The sequence below is a fragment of the Mytilus edulis genome, chromosome 5 (genome assembly GCF_963676685.1).
Source record: "Mytilus edulis chromosome 5, xbMytEdul2.2, whole genome shotgun sequence".
Classification (NCBI taxonomy): domain Eukaryota; kingdom Metazoa; phylum Mollusca; class Bivalvia; order Mytilida; family Mytilidae; genus Mytilus; species Mytilus edulis.
In genome coordinates this window covers 70493935-70517016 of record NC_092348.1, presented here as the reverse complement: position 1 = coordinate 70517016, position 23082 = coordinate 70493935, and the positions used below count along the sequence as shown (strand labels likewise).

Below are 23082 nucleotides of genomic sequence, written 5' to 3'. Positions count from 1 at the left end.
GACACTATATTTGATTGTTATGAGCTTCTGTCCAAGTTCACAAATATTTCCGTTGTCTATAAAATAGCCGACTTTAATTAAGTTATTTTAATCTGAGGTGGCAAAATAGCATATCATCTATTATGGTTGTATCGGCAAAACAGCTACAAGTATTGCCTTTGATGAAAATGCATATCAATTTTAAATACTATTCTAAATAAAATAGCTTTAAGAATCGTGTAAAAAGCGTTCGTTGTTCAGTCGTCAATGAATCATTCAACGTGCGTGTATCGTGCGTGCGTGTATCGTGCGTGCGTGTATCGTGCGTGTATCGTGTATTTATCATTCATCGTGCATCGTGCGTGTATCGTGCGTTCATCATTCATCATTCATTTTGCGTTAATCCTCCGTGTAACGCTCATCGCTCATCGTGCGTGTATCGTGTATCGTGCGTGTACCGTGCGTGTATCGTGCATTCACCGTGCGTGTATCGTGCGTGCGTGTATCGTGCGTGTGGTCAGTTTGAATTTTAGAAGGTCTGTATTATAATTGTTTTTGCCGTTTATAGACTATTCGTTGTCTATTGTCGTTTATTTCGAATTGTGACATGGGTTGTCAGTTTGTCTTCGAAAAGAGGGACGACAGATACCAAAGGGACAGTCAAACTTATAAATCTAAAATAAACTGAAAACGCCTGACTAAAAATGAAGAAGACAAGTAGACAAACGATAGTACACATGACACAACATAGAAAACTAAAGAATACACAACACGAACCCCACCAAAAACTAGGGGTGATCTCAGGTGCTCCGGAAGTTCGACTGATCAGTCTTAAATTCTTTTGAAATTTTTCCTTGCTCCGGAAGTTCGACTGATCAGTCTTAAATTCTTTTGAAATTTTTCCTTATCTCTTAACCATAAGAGCCCAAAAGTGGCACTTAAAAGAGGCGTTATACATCAACATTCAATCAATCAATCTTCAGCTTGAGTGATTCATTTTTAAGTAAATCCCGGCAAAGGAAGATGCACATTTATTTTTTGTTTTCCAGTTTGAAGTGCGTTTTTGTTAATCTTATTGTTCATTGAAATTCAAATAAAATTGACAATGGAAATGGGGAATGTGTCAAAGGGACAACAACTCGACAAAAGAGCAGCCAACAGCCGAAGGCCACCAATGGGTCCTCTATACTGCGAGGAAATATCACACCATGATGCGTACTTCAGCTGGCCCCAAAACTAAAATATGTACTATAGTTCAGTGTTAATGGATATAGTTCAGTGTTAATGGACGTCTTGCTAAACTCTGAAATATATAAAAGTAACTAAAATTGAAAATCATAGAAGACTAACAACATATATTGCATACCACATTTATTTATAATATTAGAACAGTTTGTGATTATCTTAATTTTTGAAGGACTAAGCAGTTATCTCATTACAATTTCTTTATTATAAGGTATGATACACAAATGCAATGCTGTGTCTGAGTGTTAAAAAAAACCTATTTTAACATTGTGTCAATTTCGTGTCGGTTATTATTTTTGGCCAGACAGACTAGTGCTACAGTAGTTAAACTATTTATACCACTTGGACACCGATGATCGCTCAACTTGCTTCAAAGTTTACAAACTAGAGATACATGATGTAAGTGCTATGTTAAATTGTTGTTTTTAGGGATTTGAAACAAAGTTGACAATTTTTTTTCTTTTCTTTTCCAGAGATTTCAGATCTTCAGACTTTGATAAATGGGGATATTAATTGCTAGTGACCTGGCTAACATGTTCATTTTATTAATAAAAAAGCAGAATATTGAATAGTTGAAATATTCATAAAGCAGAGAAAGGCAATACATGTGGTTATTTTTAACCTTTAGTCCCTCTTTGTGTTTATGATTTTTGTTCAATATAACTTGGGGACTCTCGTATTTATTTAAAGACAACATATACTTAAGGAGATGTTGTATGATTTTAACCGAGACAACTCTCGAACCATGTCAATATTTTTAATATCAACGATTTTAACATATGGATAAGTCTTGTACTTGTACAAATATGACGTCAGCATGAACATGAGAAGATTTTTATATGATGCTGATTCTCGTAGTTGTAATTATATATTTCTATATGCACTTATTAAAAAAATATTAAAATCTAAAAATAAGGAGATGTATATAACACATTTATCGCTAAAAGATAAAACAAAATAGACAAGAGTTTTATAGTTCGTTCTAATTTGTACTGTAACACCACTGTCCCAGGTTATAAGGCGGGTTAAGTTTCCGCTAATATGTTTAACCCCGCCACATTCTATGTGTATGTGCTTGTCCCAAGCCAGGAGCCTGCTTATCAGTGGTTGTCGTTCGTTGATGTGTTACATATTTGTTTTTCGTTAATTTTTTGTACATTATAAGGCCGCTAGTTTTCTCGTTTGAATGGTTTTACTTTTGTAATGTCGGGGCCTTTTATAGCTGACTATGCGATATGGGCTTTACTCATGGTTTAAAGCCGTACGGTGACATATAATTGTTAATTTCTGTGTTATGTGGTCTCTTGTGGATTTTGGCAATCATACCACATCTTTTTTGTGGTATCTATACTATTTACAGGTCACGGATACACAGGATTATTGAAATTCGTACCGTAAAGTAGAGCATGAAACACTCTGAAATGAAAAAAGGGAAACCCAACTGTCTAATTTATTTTACAACAATAAAAAAACAATTATGACAACCTTGAGAACAAAGATCGGTGACATTTTATTCTGATTGGATCCGATCTCTTACTTCTAGATGCAACATGATAAGCAGAGTTGCAGAAAATGACAATTTTTATGTATTTCATTTGACCAGAAAAGGGTCAAAACTAGGACTTCAATCACTACTGGCAAGCACAATGCCACACCATCTAGAAGGTGGATTAACCGCCCAAAGACTGACCTGATGAAAGGAAAGGTTTTAGCGCTAGTCTGACATGCATTTCTTTTTGAGATGCATTTGAAATTCCTGTCCATCAAACCCAATATGTATGAAATGTATGTTATTAATTGTTACACAATCAATCTATCAATCAGTCAATAAATTATTACGTTGTAAATATAACAGAATTTGATGCGACTGTCATACAAGTGAGAGGTTTAGCACTATAAAACCAGGTTCTATCTCCCATTTTCTACATGAGAAAATGCCTGTACCAAGTAAGGAATATGACAGTTGTTATCCATTCGTTTGATGTGTTTGAGCTTTTGATTATGCCATTTATTGACTTTCAGGGTCGGTTGAAAAGAAAAGAGATGATTTCAGCCTCCCAATTGTGACCAAAAATCCAAATGGTGAAGTTGTAATAATCACTTTATAAATATTACATACGCCATTACGAGTTGGTTGACGTTATGAAATATTCGTTAAACAGATTATATCGGATATATTCCATATGTAGTAACTACGACCCCCTTCCCTTTTCACGAATGTGACCTACCGAATAAGACTATTTACCTGCTTTGTAACAAAATTAGTAACATGACAAGTGCCACATGTGGAGCAGGATCTGCGCCCCCTTACGGAGCAACTTTTAGATAAACTCATTATAGATACCAGGACTAAATTTTGTATATACGCCAGACGCGCGTTTTGTCTACAAAAAGACTCATCAGTGACGTTCGAATCCAAAAAAAGTAAAAAAGGCCAAATAAAGTACAAAGTTGAAGAGCATTGAGGACCAAAATTCCTAAAAGTTTTGCCAAATCCAGCTAAGGTAATCTATGCCTGAGGTAGAAAAGCCTAAGTATTTCAAAAATTAAAAATTTTGTAAACAGTTTATTTATAAATATAACCATATCAATGATAATTCATGTCGGCACAAAAAGTGCTGACTACTGAGCTGGTGATTCCCTCGGGGAAATAAATCTCCACCAGCATTGGCATCGACCCGGTGGTTGTAAATAAACTCATCATAGATACCAGGACTAAATTTTGTATATACGCAAGACGCGCGTTTCGTCTACAAAAAGACTCATTAGTGACGTTCGAATCCAAAAAAGTAAAAAAAAGGCAAAATAAAGTACACAGTTGAAGAGCATTGAGGACCAAAATTCCTAAAAGTTTGCCAAATCTAGCTAAGGTTATTTATGCCTGAAGTAGAAAAGCCTTAGTATTTCAAAAATTCAAAATTTTTAGAATCACCCTTAAGTTTTTGTGGGGTCCGTGTTGTTTTTGTACCCCTTTTTGTGACATTATGTTCACGGTTCATTGTCAATATAATGAAAATTGATGTTACTGTCGTACAAGTGAGCGGTTTAGCGCTATAAAACCAGGTTCAATCCACCGTTTGAAATGTTTTGTCATTTGATTTTTCCATTTGATTAGGGACTTTCCAATTGAATTTTTCTCGGCGTTCAGTATTTTTGAGATTTACTTTTTATCATTGAAAACACTTTCGTAATGCTGATTTTCTATCGAACCATCAAGTAAAAATCTAATTTTTTTACTGGGCTGTGTCATCAACCCACAATGTAAAAGTGTTAAAGCAACCAACAATCAATCAATCAATCAATCAAAACATTTTATTCAGTAACTAGATTAAGGATTAAGCTTCGCTTCTTCTTTTTATACGACATTTTTTTTTAAATATATTTGTGTTATTGTTATGTTTGATAGCTAAAGTTATGTAATGGTAAAAAATTGAAAGAATCTGAGTGATGAAAAATGTACGACTCTTTCAATTAAGATAGTATTTTAGGGTTGACAATTTTTCTGATTAACAATACTCTTTAATTTAATCGATCATACATTATTCTACAGAACTACTGAAATTTTACTGCTGCAATATGTTTCTGTAAGAGATTAAATGGTGTTCTTTCAAAAACTAGAAGATCAGAAAATCCTTGGTCTACATGATTGTGCATTTCAAACGAAGGACACTCTCCAACAATGTAGACGAGAATAGACTTCATTACAAAAATCTCTATTTTGTTTAAGTTGTATTACTGATCTTTTTGTCTGTTTGGTTTCCCTCTATTTTCTGTAGTTTTTGCTTAAAACACAAAAGAGGGTAAACAAATACTATTTTAAGGCAATTAAGAGTAATAGTCTACTAACCATGCTACCTATATCGGCAAAATTTGACTTTAAAATAGATCTTGCCTTGTTGATCATTTTTGAAATATAAAGCATTTATATATCTAGTATTATTAAATTCATATAAGGCATAACAGAGATCATTAATCTGATCATTTTTGCTACTTTAAGATTTTTTTTTAAACAGTTCAAAAATTAACATTTGCATTTTTATCCCTATATTCTATTTTTAGCCATGTTGTACATGTAAATTTCTAGGCGCCTGGCAGGATCAGTAGACACATTTTTAAAAGTAGATACTAAAAAGGTGAGTGTGTCCAAGTTTTATTCAATTTGGCCCAGTAGTTTCAGAAGAGACATTTTTGGTAAAGTATTGTACAAAAATGTACGAAAAATTGTGAAAACTGACTTTAAAGGGCAATAACTCTTTATGGGATCAATTGACATTTTTATCATGTTGACTTATTTGTTGAATTTAGTTTGCAAATCAATTTTGATGTTTACAGTTTATCTCGATGTATAAAACATTCAACATAATACCCCAAAACTGCAAATTTCATTAAAATTACCAATTCAGGGGCAGCAACTAAACAACAGGTTGTCTGCAGCTGATGCGTCTGTAAATTTTAAGGCAGATATATCATCACCTCATAAAGATTTTTTACACACTGCCAAATTTTGTGTTTGTTAAACCAGATATCCTAAAGATGATTTGGGCCAAGTTTGGTTTTAGTTGATGTAGTAGTTTCAGAGGAAAAGACTTTTGAAAAAGTTTATGGACGAGAACGGACACCGACGTCAACGGATGACAACGACTACGGACGATGGACAGCTAAATAGTGGTATCATGAATGATTTAAAAGGGTTGTTTAATAAATTGTTAGTCTTTTATTTGGTATTTGGTCGGCTATGTTTTATTCATTCATGAGTATTGTTTGAGCCCGACTAATTTGTTGACTGTACACCAGGGTTATGTTCATAGACCTATTCTAGTTAATTTTCATAATAATATACAATTTTCCCTACTGAAATGAGATTATTTGGTTCTTTTTCATTGCAAGAAATTATCGTCATTAAATATTGTGAATATGTATCTAATATGCTAAGAAAAGGTGAATGTAATGTTTTATTGTTATATTTACAAATGTTACATTTATGTATATGAATATGACTAGATATATGTCTTTCAAAAAATCAAGTGGTAATTGCATGACAGTGTAAAGAGTTAATATTTCACTGTTTCCATTTCGAGTTTGCCTTTCTGATTAACACGCTAATCACAATTGTAAATAATACAAAGCATTAATAGTATCAAGCATCAGATAATAAGTATGCAGGACACAAAAATTGCAAAGTTCAGCAGTCCACATCATCGAACAATAAGCACCAAACAAATATTTATTTTTCTCATTGAGTTGCACAGTTTCTATCACAAAATCTTGTACTCGAATTTAGCTCAGAATGCTTCATTGACATACACTTTTTCTGCTTGTCCTGAAAGATATCAAATAACTCAATGTAACGGCGTACATTAATTTCTTTAATGTTTTTTTCATTATTATTGAAGGCTTTAAAGTCCAAAAATAAATATTGCTACACTGTACCACTTCGCTGGTGTAGAGATGTTCAATTTGGAATTGGTAATAAGTTGTATTTAAAATTGCAATTAAAAAACATCATTTTGCCTCATGTACTGAAATGTTTACTCATAATTAATTTTTAAATTTAGTTAAGATATAGTAAGTTTATATTTGTTCTGTATAAAGTTGATAAGGCACATTTTACCGATCTGTTCTCATTTGATGAAGAATTTCAAAACAATTCAGCAGCTCCCAATTGATTGAAGATGGAAAACAAGCGTGTTTTTTTCAGGAATTCAGGGCAAATAAAATAAAAAATCAATGTAGGTAAGTTTTGTGATGTACTTAAATTTAGACTGCATGACGAGTGGATATCAGAGTATATGAGCATTGGTGCTAAATGTAGTAAAATATGCTCATGTGGCCCACGTTAAAAGTTGCAACAAGAGTACCTTTAATAACTATGGCACTTTGAATATAAACTTACTTAAAATTTAACTGTATATACGTGGCTTTGACTACATGTATATATCATAAACAGAAAAACGGAAATTGACTGTGGTTGATTGTAAGTAATAATGTTTGAAATATAAGACTATGTGACAGACAATTACTACTAACTGAACCAAATTTGTTATTGAATGTTTTTGGATTTCTTCATAAAATATATGCATGCTAAGATAGTTTTAGTAATTCTTTAAATTTTATTTCAGTAAATGCTTGCATTTCATTTATATATAATTCAACCACAAGACTATCCTTGTACGATCTTGCGTTGTATTAACATTACACATGTTTTTAAGTTATCAATATAAATACCAGAAGTTCAGTTAGTAACAAGATACATGACTGTATAATCTTGATAGTTAAAAGGAAAATGCTTTGTAATTTTAACATCAAAGAAAACATTATCTGTTTTTGATTCAAAAGACTACCTTTCTGATTTTCTAATTCCTCATACACATTTGGTTTATCTTGGGTACCCAATGCTTCATAATGATCCAGTGAACTAAAACACATAATATAACGGCAATATAGTATGTAATAGGTCTTGTTGCTTTTATGTTCAATTAGACATAGTTCGTACTGAATGATTTGAAATGGGTGTATATAGTTGGTTTCATTGGTTTTGTGCACAGAAATTGATCTCAGAAGATTAAAGTGTTTCATAATACATTTATAATTTTATCGGCGTTCACCTCAAAAGCTAACAAAACCTTTAATCAGACTTATTGAGAAGGGATATAGTTACGATACTGTTGCCAGGTCATTGAAGATGGCATATTTTGGCTTTAATATTCATTCGCGTATATGGTCTTCGCATCGGACATAAACACATTCATTCTAAAACCAGTTATTGACATGATACGGGTTATGTTCTTCTCATTTATTTTATGATGGTATAATACTATACCCCTACATGTAACGGGATTGATTGTACTTGATATTCAAATCATGAATACATTATCTTTCAATCAGTTTAACTGAGGTCTGGAGCTGGCATTGCAGAAACTGCTAGAAGTCCATTGTTAATCTATGTAACATTGTCATTTTGTTTTACTGTTACGCTTAGTGTTTTTGGTTTGATTTTTTTACATTGACTAGAGGTAAATGTGAGGGTTGAGATCTCGGAAATCATGTTTAAACCCGCCGCATGTTTGAGCCTGTCCCAAGTCAGGAGCCTCTGGTATGTGTAAATCTTGTATGATTTTAATTTAAGTTTCTTGTGTATATTTCAGAGTTAAGTGTGACGCTCATTATCACTGAACTAATATACATTTTTGTTGAGGGGCCAGCTTAAGCACGCCTCCGGGTGCGTAAGTTTCTAGCTGTGTTGAAGACCCATTGGTTGCCTTCGTCTGTTTTCTGCTCTTTGGTCGGGTTGTTGTCTCTTTGACACATGCCCCATTTCCATTCTCAATATTATATAAACAGAAAACTTCCTTTAATATTATATAATAAAAGAGTTTTTTTCTATTCATATTCTTTTAATATTAGAGCTTTAAACCGTGGTTGTGCCTTAAAACATATGTAAAAAAACATCGTCATGTGCAAGTTCTACGGTATCAAACTACTAGATCTGCATCGCATTTTGTGTTAGTATAACCCTTGAGTAACAAGTTTTCGGTGACGCGGTACTTGCAGGAGTTTATCTTACACTAATGATAAAACTAACTTTTTGGGTCAAGGTAGGTCTATGTCGAATTTGTTTTTTAATTGTAAGGCAACTTTAGATGTCCGAGTCGTCATTTGTCGATGTTGTGTTGCTTTTTGCACGAGATCAACAATAAGAACCTCATTATTAACCGTAGTTTTATGCTACTGTTCGCTAATTAAGCAGAAGCATATAAGGAAACATGATTTAATTGTACCAAACTATCTCCACATGTTATTTTTGTTCCTATATACACACAAAAAAATGATAATTTAAAGGATACATAATTACATGTGCGCATTCGTTATCCATATACACACTTACGGTTTAGACGATGGCAGGCCTACAAGATTTACAAATTGTACATGTTTATAATTTAAACTTTTCTAGCATGCAATATGTGATGCAAATATAATTATGATTTGTGGTAAACTGGTTTATAATGCAGTTAATATAGAGATACAACAACCATAGGACAGCTTGATGTTGAATGTAAAGTTTCTTAAATTCCGTTCATGTTTGAAGAATTAGTTAGATGAATAACAGCAAAAATTATGCATACATTTTACTCTGATATATCAAGATATTTTATATCTATTTGGTATCTATCTATCCGTGTTGAAGGCCGTACATTGACCTATAATGGTTTACTTTTATAAATTGTTATTTGGATGGAGAGTTGTCTCATTTACTCACACCACATCTTCCTATATCTATATATATTATTCTGAAGAATTTGTAAGATTCACTGGATATATATATGTGTACGGTTTTTACACATCGTTGAAGAAAACAACAATAATTTATTCACTTCGAAGCCAATATTCCTTTTTCCTTTAAATATTTATCGTATAATATTGTTGGTGTTATTGTTTGTTTTACCGCAATGTTTCGTTTTCTACAACTCACTGAAAGTATACGAAACTTACATTATTCTATAATGATTTGCGAAGCAGATACACGCTTAATGTATTTTACATATAAATATTACACACCTTTGTGATTATCTAAATCATCATACATCTCAACAGCGTCTTTTGTCCCAAGTGATTCATAGGTTTTACTGGTTCTGAAACATATACAGACAAGTTATACAACTTTTTCTATATAAAATTTAATAAAAAGGAAACTAAGAGTTTAATAGATTATTTTATCTTGACGATTTAAGTATAATCGTTAGAAATCCATTAGAACTAGTAAAAAAAGTGAATATGATCACTGTCATCTTAAAAAAGGAAATCAAATACACTGAACAATATGATCACGCCAAAGGAACGTGGGAACTACATACATATTGTAATTAAATAGTATAAAAAAATTGAGTCTGAATATCATATTTATTAACCTATAACTACTAGCATTATATAATAATTTAAACATCATTTTCAATGCTTCGATTTTGAATGGACAGCGAAACTTGCTATGAAATATATGTTCACGCACTCGATATAATATAGTTTAACTCATATTCTCCTATTCTATGCTAGTTTTCTTTTATTTTTGTTATATACAATGTGTAATGGTTACCGTTCGGAAAGTACATCAGATTTCGTAAAACAAAATTTGGTTTTAATCGTATTTCCAGCTAAGTGCGAGAAACTAACATTTATGCCATTGGTCATAAACGTGTGAATAAAATTAAATAATGAAATGATGACTGTCTTAACTATATTATAATTATTATTTCTCTGTAAACTGAACGCAATTATCTATTTTTGTGGTTCGCATTTATTGTTTTTTTTTAAATCGATTAGACCGTTGATTTTCCTGTTTGCATAGGTATATACTTGTATTATTTATAGCTTGCTGTTCGCTCTGAGCCAAGGCTCCGTGTTGAAGACCGTTATTTGACATATAATGGTTTATTTTTATCAATTGTGACTTGGATAGAGATTTGTCTCATTGGCACTCATCTCACATCTCCTTATATTTATTAGCTATTCGCATGGTGCCCTTAAAATTTCAGCCTTGTGCGTTTTATATCTTTCGTTTTCATGTTTGTAGGGTCCTTTGCAACAAAGTAAGTTAAAAAATGGTTCTCTGCGGGCGCGTTTAACATCAACAATCAATCAATTAAATATCATCCTAACCTGTTGCCCAAAATATATATATTAAACACATGTTAAAATTGTTATACCAAACACTAATGTCTGTCAGGTATTAAACATGAAACGGCTTTGTGATCACTTGGTCTATATCGCACCATGTGTTACTAAACTAAGTATACTCCGTATTTAGCAAGACATAGTTATATTTTATATGTCTCCTTAAAACAAACTATATGCAATACTATTCACTGTGGAATTTACCTTATTTTGATCATAACGTTATTTTATCATGTTTATAACAGTGTACAGAAATAATAAGAGATAATTCCTTTGATTGGTAAACGAACATCTCCTTAATACATTTGTAAACCTGTAAAGATGTTTTCATTCGAGTTTCACTGATGAGTTTACAGTATATTGACGAAACTCGTCTCTGACGTGCAAATATAAGACAGTGGTATCTTTGATGTTTTTTTTATGCAGAAGATAAACGATTGAATGATAAAAGTATATGCAAAAGTAATCAATATAAACACTTACGATTTAGACGATAAGAGGCCTACAATATAAATATATAAAAATTTGGTTGCTCCATTTAAAGGCTCCTCTCTCATACAATAAATACATCCTATTGATGATGTTCAACAATATTTTTTCCATTTTGAATGTGTTTTTATTTTATTTTATTGTTTGCTCCTCTATATACTGCAACTTTATAAAATAAAAGTGTATATAATGTTGAATTATTCAGATTACTATGTTTTTTCCTTTACCACCAGGAATGTGCTGTGTCAGGCGAAGTTGCAGAACTTTTGGAAATTTTCATTTATAATCTCATCATGAAATTTCATTATTCAACTAATTTGAAAATTGCCGACAGAGGAAGGGCGTTATTGGCATACTGAATAATAAGCCCGGTATTTTAAGTCTTTTTTCCAAGCTTTAAATTTTATTTCTACTATGATTTGCAAATTAGATACATGTGCAATATGTACATGTGATTTTGAACGATAACGTTGTATTACACAAACCTTTACTATTCTCCAAATCATCATAAACATCAACAGTCTCCTTTGTTTGAAGTGCTTCGTAGGTTTTACTAGTTCTGTAATATGTTAATGATAATTAATATATATTGTTATTAAAGTGAAACCACTATGCAAAAATGGGTAAATATTGACAATTATGTATCTTCAGTAGAAATGTGAAAAAGACGTTTTGAACTCTTGATAATGATGATAAATACAAAACAAATGCATAAGCTACTTATACTTACTGGTTCTCTTGTGTATCTGAAATGAAAATATACTCTGTTTAAAAAGGAATAATACATTGGTATATTCAATGAAATCTGGTGATTGAGTTATTATTGTTTGTCTGTTTGTCTTTTTCATTTTTAGCCATGGCGTTGTCAGTTTATTTTAGATTTATGAGTTTGACTGTCCCTTTGGTATCTTTCGTCCCTCTTTTATTGTGGTTGAAAAAGCATTTAATATTTATGACATCATCAAGTGATTTTCTTTTGACGAAAAATAATATTTTTATTTTAGTACACGTGGTTTAAGAGTTTATAAAGTGCATATATCTGACTTACCCGATTTACTAACAACCTCTTCGTATTCATCTCCAATTTGCACATTTTGAAAGCCGTTGTTTTCATAAAATCCAGTATTTCTTTAAAATTAATAGTACATTTTGGTCACAAGAAACATGTTTTTGTAGATTTTGAAATGTTAGATATTTTCTTTTAGAATAATATCAGTGTTCACGTGTTTAATAGGTAATCTTAGTCTTAAAAGTATACTAATAACTTATCATACTTTTTTTCTTGTTTGAAATATAAAATGGCTTCGATTTTTTACATAAATCATATTTCTTTGTTATCAATCATTTTATCACAATTAGAATAAATCATTTTTACTCTGACGTTCTATTAATGTTTCTTAAACAGATCGCTTCTTGTGTGTTGATTCAAAAGCAGTATCCATCCATTCCATCCAAGTGTTACGACAAATTATGAATTCTGCATGGAGCAACTGACCCTTGGACCATTCACACAGGACGATCAATTATTTTGTATTGATACATATGTAGTATCGTTCGGCATATTAACGATGTAGGTAATATTTGCAAGTTATAATAAAAAGAGACAATGAATGATGTTGAAAACAACTTTTTTTAAATTTTAAGTTTATTAATAGTGAATTCAAAAAACAATCATTTGCCGAAATTTATTTTCAAACTTATGAGTGCATATTCATTCATAAACACACAAACTATCCTATCTTATGACGAAACTAGTATAAACTAAAAGAGTGACTTTTAATGACAATGTTATTCAATCTAAATAAAGAAAAAACGGTCAAAAATAAAGCTACGGAACTCCAAGGTGTCATGTCCCTCAACTATGTCGAATCCAAAAGCTCACACACATCAAACGAATGGAACACATCTGAGGTAGATGCATATTCTGATTTATAAAACAGTAGATTAAACCTGGTTATATAACTAGTTAAACTTCTCACGTATATGTCGGTTGCAAAAATAAAATAACAATGTCAAAGATTTGGGTACAGTAGTCAGCAGCCAAACGAACATTACCAAAAAAGGAATAAACAGATATATATATATATATATATATATATATATAGTTAAAATATACAATATTAATCTGATGTGAAACTATCAACCGTTTAAAAAGTGTTTTTTCAAATGCAGATATGATATTCAAAAATATTCTTAAATTGGTAAAACAATACCAATAAAGCCAACAGTAGCACACCGGTGTTCGAAAGTTATAAGGGTTACGAACCAAAACTGAGGTAAACACATCATATATAAGAGGATTTCAACGACAAAACAGAAACATTGAAGTGCAACAAATAGCCATACCGACTATGCAACACGCACAGAAACGAACTATAAGATAACAACAGCCATTTTCCTTACTTGATACAGGAAATTAAAAAAAATTGTGGGTTGAACATGGTTTTGCGGCTAGTCGAACCTCTCGTTTTTATGGCAGTGTTAAATATAACACTAATAAAATGATAACATTACATGACAGGACTACAGTACAAATAAATATAAGATCATTACGGACAGAGAAAAACACAAATAGACATTACAATATGACATTTCGACGTGCTAACAGTTATCAAAGGAACCAGGCTTATAATTAAATACACCGTACGTGCGTTTCGTATACATAAGACTAACTAGTGTCTCTCAGATCAAAATAGTAAAGAAAGTCACGCCAGTACAAAGTTGAAGGGCACTGATGACCCAAAATTACAAAAAGTTGTGACAACTACGGCTAAGGTTATCTCTGCCTGGTATAAGACAATTCTTAGTATTTAGAATAATTCGTACTTTTGCAGACAGTTAGTTTATAAAATGACTATATGATTGATGTTTATGTCCACACCGAAGTAGGGATTCACCACTGAATAAAAACGAACACGTAAAACACCATAGGACAGCACATATAACAGCACAAAAACCATGCATTGTCACAGATGATCATGCATAAAAGTAATTAATAAACCGATTTATTTATTTTGAACCAGAACCAGAGTCAAAGCCTTACAATTGTGGTGTGTCTTAGGGACGCAACTGCTAGTGTTTAGTGCAGACATGTCAGACAGAAGGCAGTAATGATTCTGGAGATTATATAACCCGACAACCAAGCACATAAGCAATCAGTATCCATGTATGTGAATATACAACTGATTTAACATAATGATTGTGGTTTCTCGATTTGTTTCTTGTTAAACTACGGGTACTACATGTGCAGCAGGGTTTTAATCCGCTCACAGCAATTAAGGTCATTCCGTTTTTATAGGAGGTGTCGTGTTGCTCATTGTTTATTTTTCTATGTTGTGTTTTGTTTACTCTTTGTCTTTTCGTCGTTCTTAGTTCTTTGCCTTGTGGTTTTGTTCTGGCCTCACCGTCATAAAACTTTGCTCAGTGCTCGGAGCACAAAAATCATGCTCGAAACATGAAAATCAGCAATTTGATTGGTTGATTTTCGAGTCTGAGTACAAAAATCATGCTCGAAAGTTTTATGACCGTGAGGCCTGGACTTTAAAACATTTTAAAATTTCTTTTGTAATTTTGCCTCTCTATTACCGCGTCTCTGTTTTAATTTACTAACTCATAAATCATCTCCTGATTTTGTAGTATTCGTCGCTTTGTATAGATAGACTAAAACCTAAGTTTTTAACTGCTTGTTTGTTATTCTATGACTGTAAAATAATTTTGTACTTACTTTGTTGTTTTTTTCTTGCCTATCAATTAATAAATACCTCATTAAAAATCAAATTATAATGACAATAATAAAGACATATTTTGAATTCGTGAAAGAAATTTAAAAAAAAAAATAAAAAAAAAAAATTTTGAACAAATGTTTGTATTTTATTTCAAAAAACTTTTCGATTTCATTTTATTTTATTTTCATCATGTAGAATGTATGTATGAGCAACGATTATTTACCATCTTCGTGAATGACTATGAATGGAGAAGCAGTGGATTAATACGAAAATAGAGAGAAGATTGTAAAAGACAATCACATATCAGAAATCTCAAACTAAAAGCAACAGAAAGCACAATGACCAAAAACAGTAAAGACGACAGCAACACAAAGAGAACGACAATGACCAAAATGCATACTTATCTATAATGAAAATTGAACAACACAACTACCCCAAAAACTAAGATTAAAGTCACATGTCATTAAGTGAAATCCGTCGTGTAAAATCGTTAATGTCACAAACAAACAAAAAGCAGGACATCATTATGGTTTTTGCTAAAAGGAACATAGTTGGGAGAATCTATGAAATAGATGTATTATGGTCAACAAAATGATGAAATCATTGTTTAGTCCTTAAATCTATCAAAGAGGTGACTTCAACTTTACCCCTTTTGAACCCTATATTCGATGGTTTCCTTGCAAGTTGTTTCGTAAACCGTCTATCAAAGAAATCATAATAGGAGATGCAGATTCTGCAATATTGTTTCAGATGTAAAATATATATCTAATATCTACAAAACATGACATGCAAAGCCATAATGCTAACGATTACGTCATTCCTGAGATCACTTTCTCTTTTTGCGACACTTTGCGATGCATACAACATAGTTAAGTACAAATGTCCGATGTTGGTATGCGTCTACTTTGTTAATAAACATGTCTTGTGGATTTTGTTTTCTCATGTTTATGTATGAACCTTTGATTAAAGTGAACGCCTTCTTTTAAAGATTATTTTAATCGTCTCTTCGACTTCCATGTACTACAGTTAACATATTTAATATTATCCATCTTAATCTTCGGTGATCCAAATTAAAGAATGGTCTTATTCATAGATGCTTTCTGAAAATCATAATATTACTGAACCATTACAAATACCGGATATATGACACGTACAATGTAATATTGGAATAAAATTATCAAACATGATTGAAACAAAATGTTTTGGAAGCCAATTGAACAAAAATTATTTGAAAAGTTGATAATTGAAGCACATTAATTTTGTGGTTACCTTTTAAATTTATTTATCTTAATTTACAAAGTTACCTTTTCTTTTTTTGAAGATCAGAAAACTAATGATGACGGCACACACAATCAGTAATACTACCAGCACACCTGCTACAGTGCCAATTGTTGCATTTGAGGACGTTTGAGTTTCTGTAAAAACAACTTATTTTGAAACATAGTTTATATTTACATGGAAATGAAATTTAAAAAAAAAACATAATTAGCTTATTGTTCCAAAACAACTGGAAGGTCATGTTGTATAATCATATTAAAAAAAAACGTAATGGCAAGTTATTCCTTTATTTGTTTCATGCACAGTCCAAATTAAAAAAAAAATGTACCTTTTGAGAATTCAAATATTGGACGACAAAACACAAAAGGGTATTTATGAAATCATAGACATTAAGGTGGTATGGGAGCCTAAATTAAAAATGATATAATTTGTTTATACTTTACCAAAACCTAGTATATATTTATATTTTTTTAAATATAATAAAAATGATAGGTCACAGCGCATTTTTTAAAGCTACAGGTTATGACAAAATGACACGTTTCGTATGGATTTTACAGGAAAAAAACATCATTATGTGATAAGCATTTAAACTTAATGATAGAATATTAAATTTTAGAAGATAGTTTTGAGAATATGAAAAGAAAAGATAGGGTCATCGTGCCTTTTTCATTCTTTTTGTCTAAAATACATAATAAAAATAATTTCGTATAGATTTCTTTAGAAAATACACTATTTCAGAGTTACCTCCCCTTAAAATGCCCATTTAAAAATATTAGAAATCAAGCAAAAATAGTCAACACTTGTTAAAATATCAATACTGATTAGTTATAATCTTATACATTTGTTCTTTTAAGTGCAAATTCACATAAGTTATCTGCATTTCTGCATCAAATTCTGGCAAAAGACACCCATACCACCTTAAACAGTCATATTTCAACTACTTCTTATACCTGACTTTTGAGTTCGTATTTTCTCAATATCTGTATGTTGGCTCTGATTGAATTTGTTTTGTGCGTACATTCTTAATTCATATGATGTGTCATCTTGAAATCCTGTCAAGGTGTAAACTTTATATAAGTCAACTTGGTTACTGGTTTTGATTTCCTTTTGGAACCATATACTAGTTCCGGTAGTACGATATTGGACGTAATACGTCTGTATTTGTCCACCATCGTATACAGGAATCCACTGAACTGTAATACTAGTTTCACTTGAACTGGTTATTGTAAAATTTGATGGAGTTTCTGGTGCACATGAAATAATTATTATGCAAACGTTTTCTTCATTAAAAATATTAACTGCATTCTTAACATATTTAATAGAAGTGAAATATGGTTTACAAAGAGTAAAACAATTTTAAAAAAGGGGAGTCATAAGTATAGTTGAACAAACATGTAGGAAATGAACATTTTTTAAAGATATTACGTCACTTGAAATTTGTTTAATTTAATTTACATATGTAAATAAACTTACCTTAGATACACTCATAATAGAACCCCGGATTTAATAATCCCTACTTACTGGCAGATTCCAGAGTCACTTCATGCTGTATATACTGACTATCATAATAAAGACGTAAATTTCAACACGATTTTAACATTGTCGTACAGTGTACACTACACATTGATTGTTGTCATCCGGGTGTTTTTCATTATCAGGGTCAATCGTTTAGGTATATAACAGGGAACCCAGGATTTCGAAAACACGATGTTAATTTACTCAGCGATTTGAAAAAAGGTATTCAAGTTACAACGAAGTTCAATCCCACAAGTTACAGCATTACAAATGAAAGAACAGACAGACAAGGGTAAAACTGAATGCCCCCCTCGGTAACAACAGGGGCAGAACAACAAGAATGTGACCATAGTATAAAGATGACCCCCTCGCACTATCATTTTTTATGTTCAGTGGACCGTGAAATTGGGGACAAAAAATCCAATTACATGATATTATACATTTTTGTACAACTGCCAACATTTTGCAGTCATATAAACTGGAGGATCTCAAAAGCCTGTATTCAATATTTTATCATGTGATATAAGGGTAAAATCATAATTAACAGTATCGATATTAGATATGATTAGATACTATAATAATTTTTAAGATAAACAGCTGCGCCATGAGCTGCAAAAATTCCTTAAAATTTCTAATTCAGGGCCAGCAACCCATCAACAGGTTGTCTGAAAATTCAGGGCAGCTGACTCTTAACATGATGACATGGAGTCAGAATTGCTCCAAATGCTTTAGTTTCAGAGAAATAAACTAAAAACTGCAACTTACCCATATGTTCTACTTTTAGCCATATCGGCCATGTTGATTCGCAAACAGGATTATCATACACATTTGTTAAACTACATACCCTAAGGACGATTATGGGCAAGTGGAGAAGATTTTTGTAAAAGTTAACAACGACAGACTACGGACGCCAAGTGATAAGAAAAGCTCACTTGACCTTTTAAAATTATTTTTTTTAATAATTATTGTTATTCAAATGAGCCACATTTTTTTTATTTATACATACCTTTGCTTAAAGTTCTTATTGTTTCAATGTCTGTATGTTGGCTTTGGTTAAATTTATTTTTTGCGTACATTCTTAAGTCATATGTTGTTTTATCTCGTAGTCCTGACAAGGAATAAATGTTGTGCAAGTCTATCTTACTTCTGATTTCGATTTCTTGAGACATCCATATATCAGTTCCACTAATATGGTATTCTATGTTGAAAGTCTGTGTTTGTCCACCATCATATCCAGGAATCCATTGAAATGTAACACTTGTTTCACCTGAACTAGTTATAGTGAAATTTAATGGAGTTTGGGGAGCACCTGAAATAAAAAAAAATACAAATATATATTTTCATATAAATAAGCATTTTTGTATGGCAATACATAGTCTCCTACCAGTTAAATATTCCTTGTATTGGGCCAAAATCATAATTTTATCTATAACTTTTCATGGTATAAATTGTTGCACTAATACAGTCGGGGCACTTAGCGAACTCCATAATATTATGGAATTCCGTAATTTTTGTGGAAAATTAAAGTTGTCTCCCTTTGACTAACAGGCTAAATTTAAGATGGGAGATAACTATATTTTGAAACTGATTCTCTACAAAAAAAAAGGGAGACAAATGAAATCTATTTATTGTTTTCTTAAATACAATGGAAAAAAATATATAATAACATGAAGGGATGCTACCTCGGTGAAGAGTACTCGCTCGGTAAAACATTTACAAAATGGAAACACAAAATTATATCCATTTTATGTATTGTGGGTCGTTGTCTTTTTCCTTGTTTTATATATGTAAACTGTATATTATGTATAATGTTTTAAGCCATTGGCTCATATGGGCGTAAAGTTCCTTTCAATAAAGAATTTAAGGACTTATAAACGTAAAACCCTCAACATTATAACAATGGACTAGATAATATGAATTATATACCATATAAATCATAATTAAAAGCTTATTTAATACATGACATACATGTTCTTATTTTATTATGTAAACTGACAACTATCTAATCCAGTAATTAAGTGATATCTATAGAAAAAAATATTACTTAAACAACAGTATTAAGGGACCGTAAAAAACACATTTTTAAAATAATCAACAAAGGGGTGATGTTTGAACTAACTGATGATCACTGATGACTTTAATAATTTTCTGAGGGTCTACATAAGGTGCATTGAATTTGTTTGATCTAAAAGTAGTATCTTGACAACTGTGCCTGGGATGAGGCTAATTCTCAACTTTATTTGTAACTAACAGTCCTGCTGATGAAAATATATGCTCTGACGGTATAAATGGTGAGGGAATGACTTAGGTTAGCTTAAAATGTAAGATTTTGAAAACTGATCTTGTTCATGGCATACCTCTGTTTGGGAGAATTTTAAATGAGAGCTAAGCGGAAATATTCGATTCGTATTTTAATTATCGAAAAATATTAGATAGTATAATTGCAGGACATAAATACAACTATTGACAAAAATTGTTGATGCAATCACATTGACGTATGCGTATCTGTTTCCATATGTGTGCTATAAATACATTATAATCTGCAGAGATATATAAACTGTGTAATTATAAATCGTCTAAGCTACAAAATATTGTGTTTTATCAATGAAGTGAAATACGATACTAATACATCTGTGTACTGTAAGCTGCAGTAACAAGGTATTTGATTTTTAATGGCTCAAGTGAATCAGGAAACCTCATTATATCTAGTGATAGTTCAACGATTAGACATTTCTCTTAAGCTAGAAACAGAGGTCACATTGGTACGCTGATCCCTCAAATTGCACTTGCCACTTTAATATATAATATTTTGTGATAAAAGTTTAGAGATTAACTTTGAAAACAAACAACGCATCACAATACACAAGCGTAGATATTAGTTATAAATTATTATTTTTGTTTTAACTTTAATTGTTAATATGCTTCTGAAGGAAAACAAACTAATCGACGACACAAAATAAAATAAAACTAAATTAATCATTTGAAAAAGACTATACAATAGAAAAACACTCACAACAAATTTATGAGTTTGTTTGAATGTTAAATTCGTTTGGTTTTTTTTGTATGTTCTAAGAGGGGGGATAGGAGAGGTCCTGATCCCGAAATCCCGGACTTAAAAAAACGAAATCCCAGAGTCCCGATAAAGGTCCTATCCCCCTTCTTCTTACTTTCACGGACTTCAACGTGAAAGGTTGCTGGAATTTAAATTAAATTTATAATAAATGCTAAAAGCTTGTGAAATACTAGAACTCTTTTCTTCTCGCGTTTGTTTGAATTATATGACTAATGTTATGGCATATTCAACTAAACTGGGAAGCAGCGCTGTATTTTGTTTACGTGCTAATGTACAAGTAGATTTAAATAGTCAACAAAACTTAATATGACTCCGCGAGCACCACAGTCTTTCCTCTGACATATAATACAGGGGCGGATCTAGCCATATTAAAAGGGGGGTCCTAAACTCAGGACAAAAGGGGGGGGGGGGGGGGGGTCCAACTATATGTTCCCATTCAAATGCATTGATCGGCAAAAAAAAGGAGGGTTCAAACACCCGGACCCCCTCCCCCTGGATCTGCTAATGTAATAGTTCTTATTAATTGCCTCGAAAAATATCACTCATACGAAAGATGTCTATGCCAGCACGAAACTGACGGGTCGGTTTGAACATGACATGACACATTTAATTGTATTGCAATACATGTATTGTAATCTTTCTTTTAACATAAGCAGTATTGTTCATATGTTCAATTAATTTATGAAACTTTTCTAGGAGTTTTTGCTTAATTTTATTCTAATAATACGGTAGAGAATTAATATTTCCTGCAGGAAAAAAATGAGTAACAAGTCAACCTTCAATATTATTGCATTCATCACACAAAAAAACTACAAACAAGCTGTCCCAAGTCAGGATCATGTAATTCAGTGGTTGTCGTTTGTTGATGTATTACATATTTGTTTTTCGTTCATTTTTGTACGTTATTTAGGTTTGCATTGTTTTATATTTGTCATTTCGGAACCTATTATAGCTGACTATGTGGTTTGGGTTTTGCTCATTGTTGAAGACCGTACGGTGACCTATAATTGTTAGTTTCTATGTCATTTGGTCTCTTGTGGAGAGTTGTCTCATTGGCAATCATACAACATATTTTTTATAAGATAAAGTTTAGTTCACGATTTCTGAAATCTTTCAACATCAAGAATCACTTACACAGTGAAAATTGTTTTTCTTGAACTTGAGGTGAGTGATATTTTCCCCATATCGAAGTCCTAACTAATATTTCATGTCGAGTTTTTAGCATTGCATACTGAAAGAGGAAAAAAAGGAATATTGCAGCTAGACAAAGTCTTTCAATTTTTCAATATTTATTCATTTATTGTCTGCACTGTAATGAAAGATTCGAATTACCTCTATTTTCACTACTGTCCCGGAATATTGTGCGAGTTAAAACAAACCAAAAAAACGCCAGTTTAATAATAACGGGAGGCTCAAAATAGCCTGTGTTGCTCATCTTGGTATATATCATATTAGACAAAGACACACTTCAACATAGTAGACGAGAAAAGTATTAATGACAAAAACAGATATGGTTTTTTTTATCTTATATTGGCGGTCATTTAAGTCATTTAAGTCTGTTCAGTTTCTCTCATTTATATCTTATTTAGGACTAAATGCTTAAGTTTCAAAGATATAAATCAAACACTGCATCCCCGCTTATTTACTATTTAGCCATTCTGCCATCTTGGTTGATATTTGGTCAATGGATACATTTTTTTGAACTAGATACCCTAGGGATTGTTTATGCAAAGTTTGTTTTAATTTGGACAAGTATAGTTTCAGAGGAGAATTTTTTGGCAAAGGATTACCGAAATGTAAGACAAATTGTGGGAAATTAACTGTAAAAGGCAATAACTACTTTTTGTAGACCTTGTTTTGCTGAAAAAGTTTGCTGTCAACAGTTTTTCTTCATGGATGGTAATATTCAGGATGATAGCCAAAAACTGCAAAATTTTCTTTCAACTATCAGTTCAAGGGGAAACAACACAACAACGGGTTGTCTAATGCATTGGCAGATAACTTTTGACTGAACGAACATTTGCTATAAATGCTTTAGTTTCGGAGATTTATACGCCAAAAACTGCATTTTACCCCGATGTTCTATTTTTAGCGATGACTGCCATCTCGGTG

The 23082-nt window shown here is 31.8% G+C and overlaps 1 protein-coding gene and 1 long non-coding RNA gene across 2 annotated transcripts in view; one reads left to right on the top strand and one right to left on the bottom strand.

Moving 5' to 3' along the window:
* The window catches only part of LOC139524354 (uncharacterized), a 262486-nt gene extending 260675 nt beyond the window's left edge, over positions 1-1811 (top strand). Inside the window, exon 15 of the mRNA XM_071319119.1 lies at positions 1698-1811. Coding sequence (XP_071175220.1) covers positions 1698-1744 — 47 coding nt within the window. The 3' untranslated portion in view covers positions 1745-1811. The remainder of the gene's footprint in view (positions 1-1697) is intronic.
* A 4352-nt stretch (positions 1812-6163) lies between these two features.
* On the bottom strand, positions 6164-9909 carry LOC139524359 (uncharacterized). Its single transcript, XR_011664778.1, has 4 exons — positions 9781-9909; positions 9110-9128; positions 7566-7639; positions 6164-6544 (listed from the first exon to the last, which is right to left on the bottom strand). It is a non-coding gene; the product is annotated as an uncharacterized lncRNA (long non-coding RNA).
* Positions 9910-23082: the final 13173 nt, after the last annotated feature.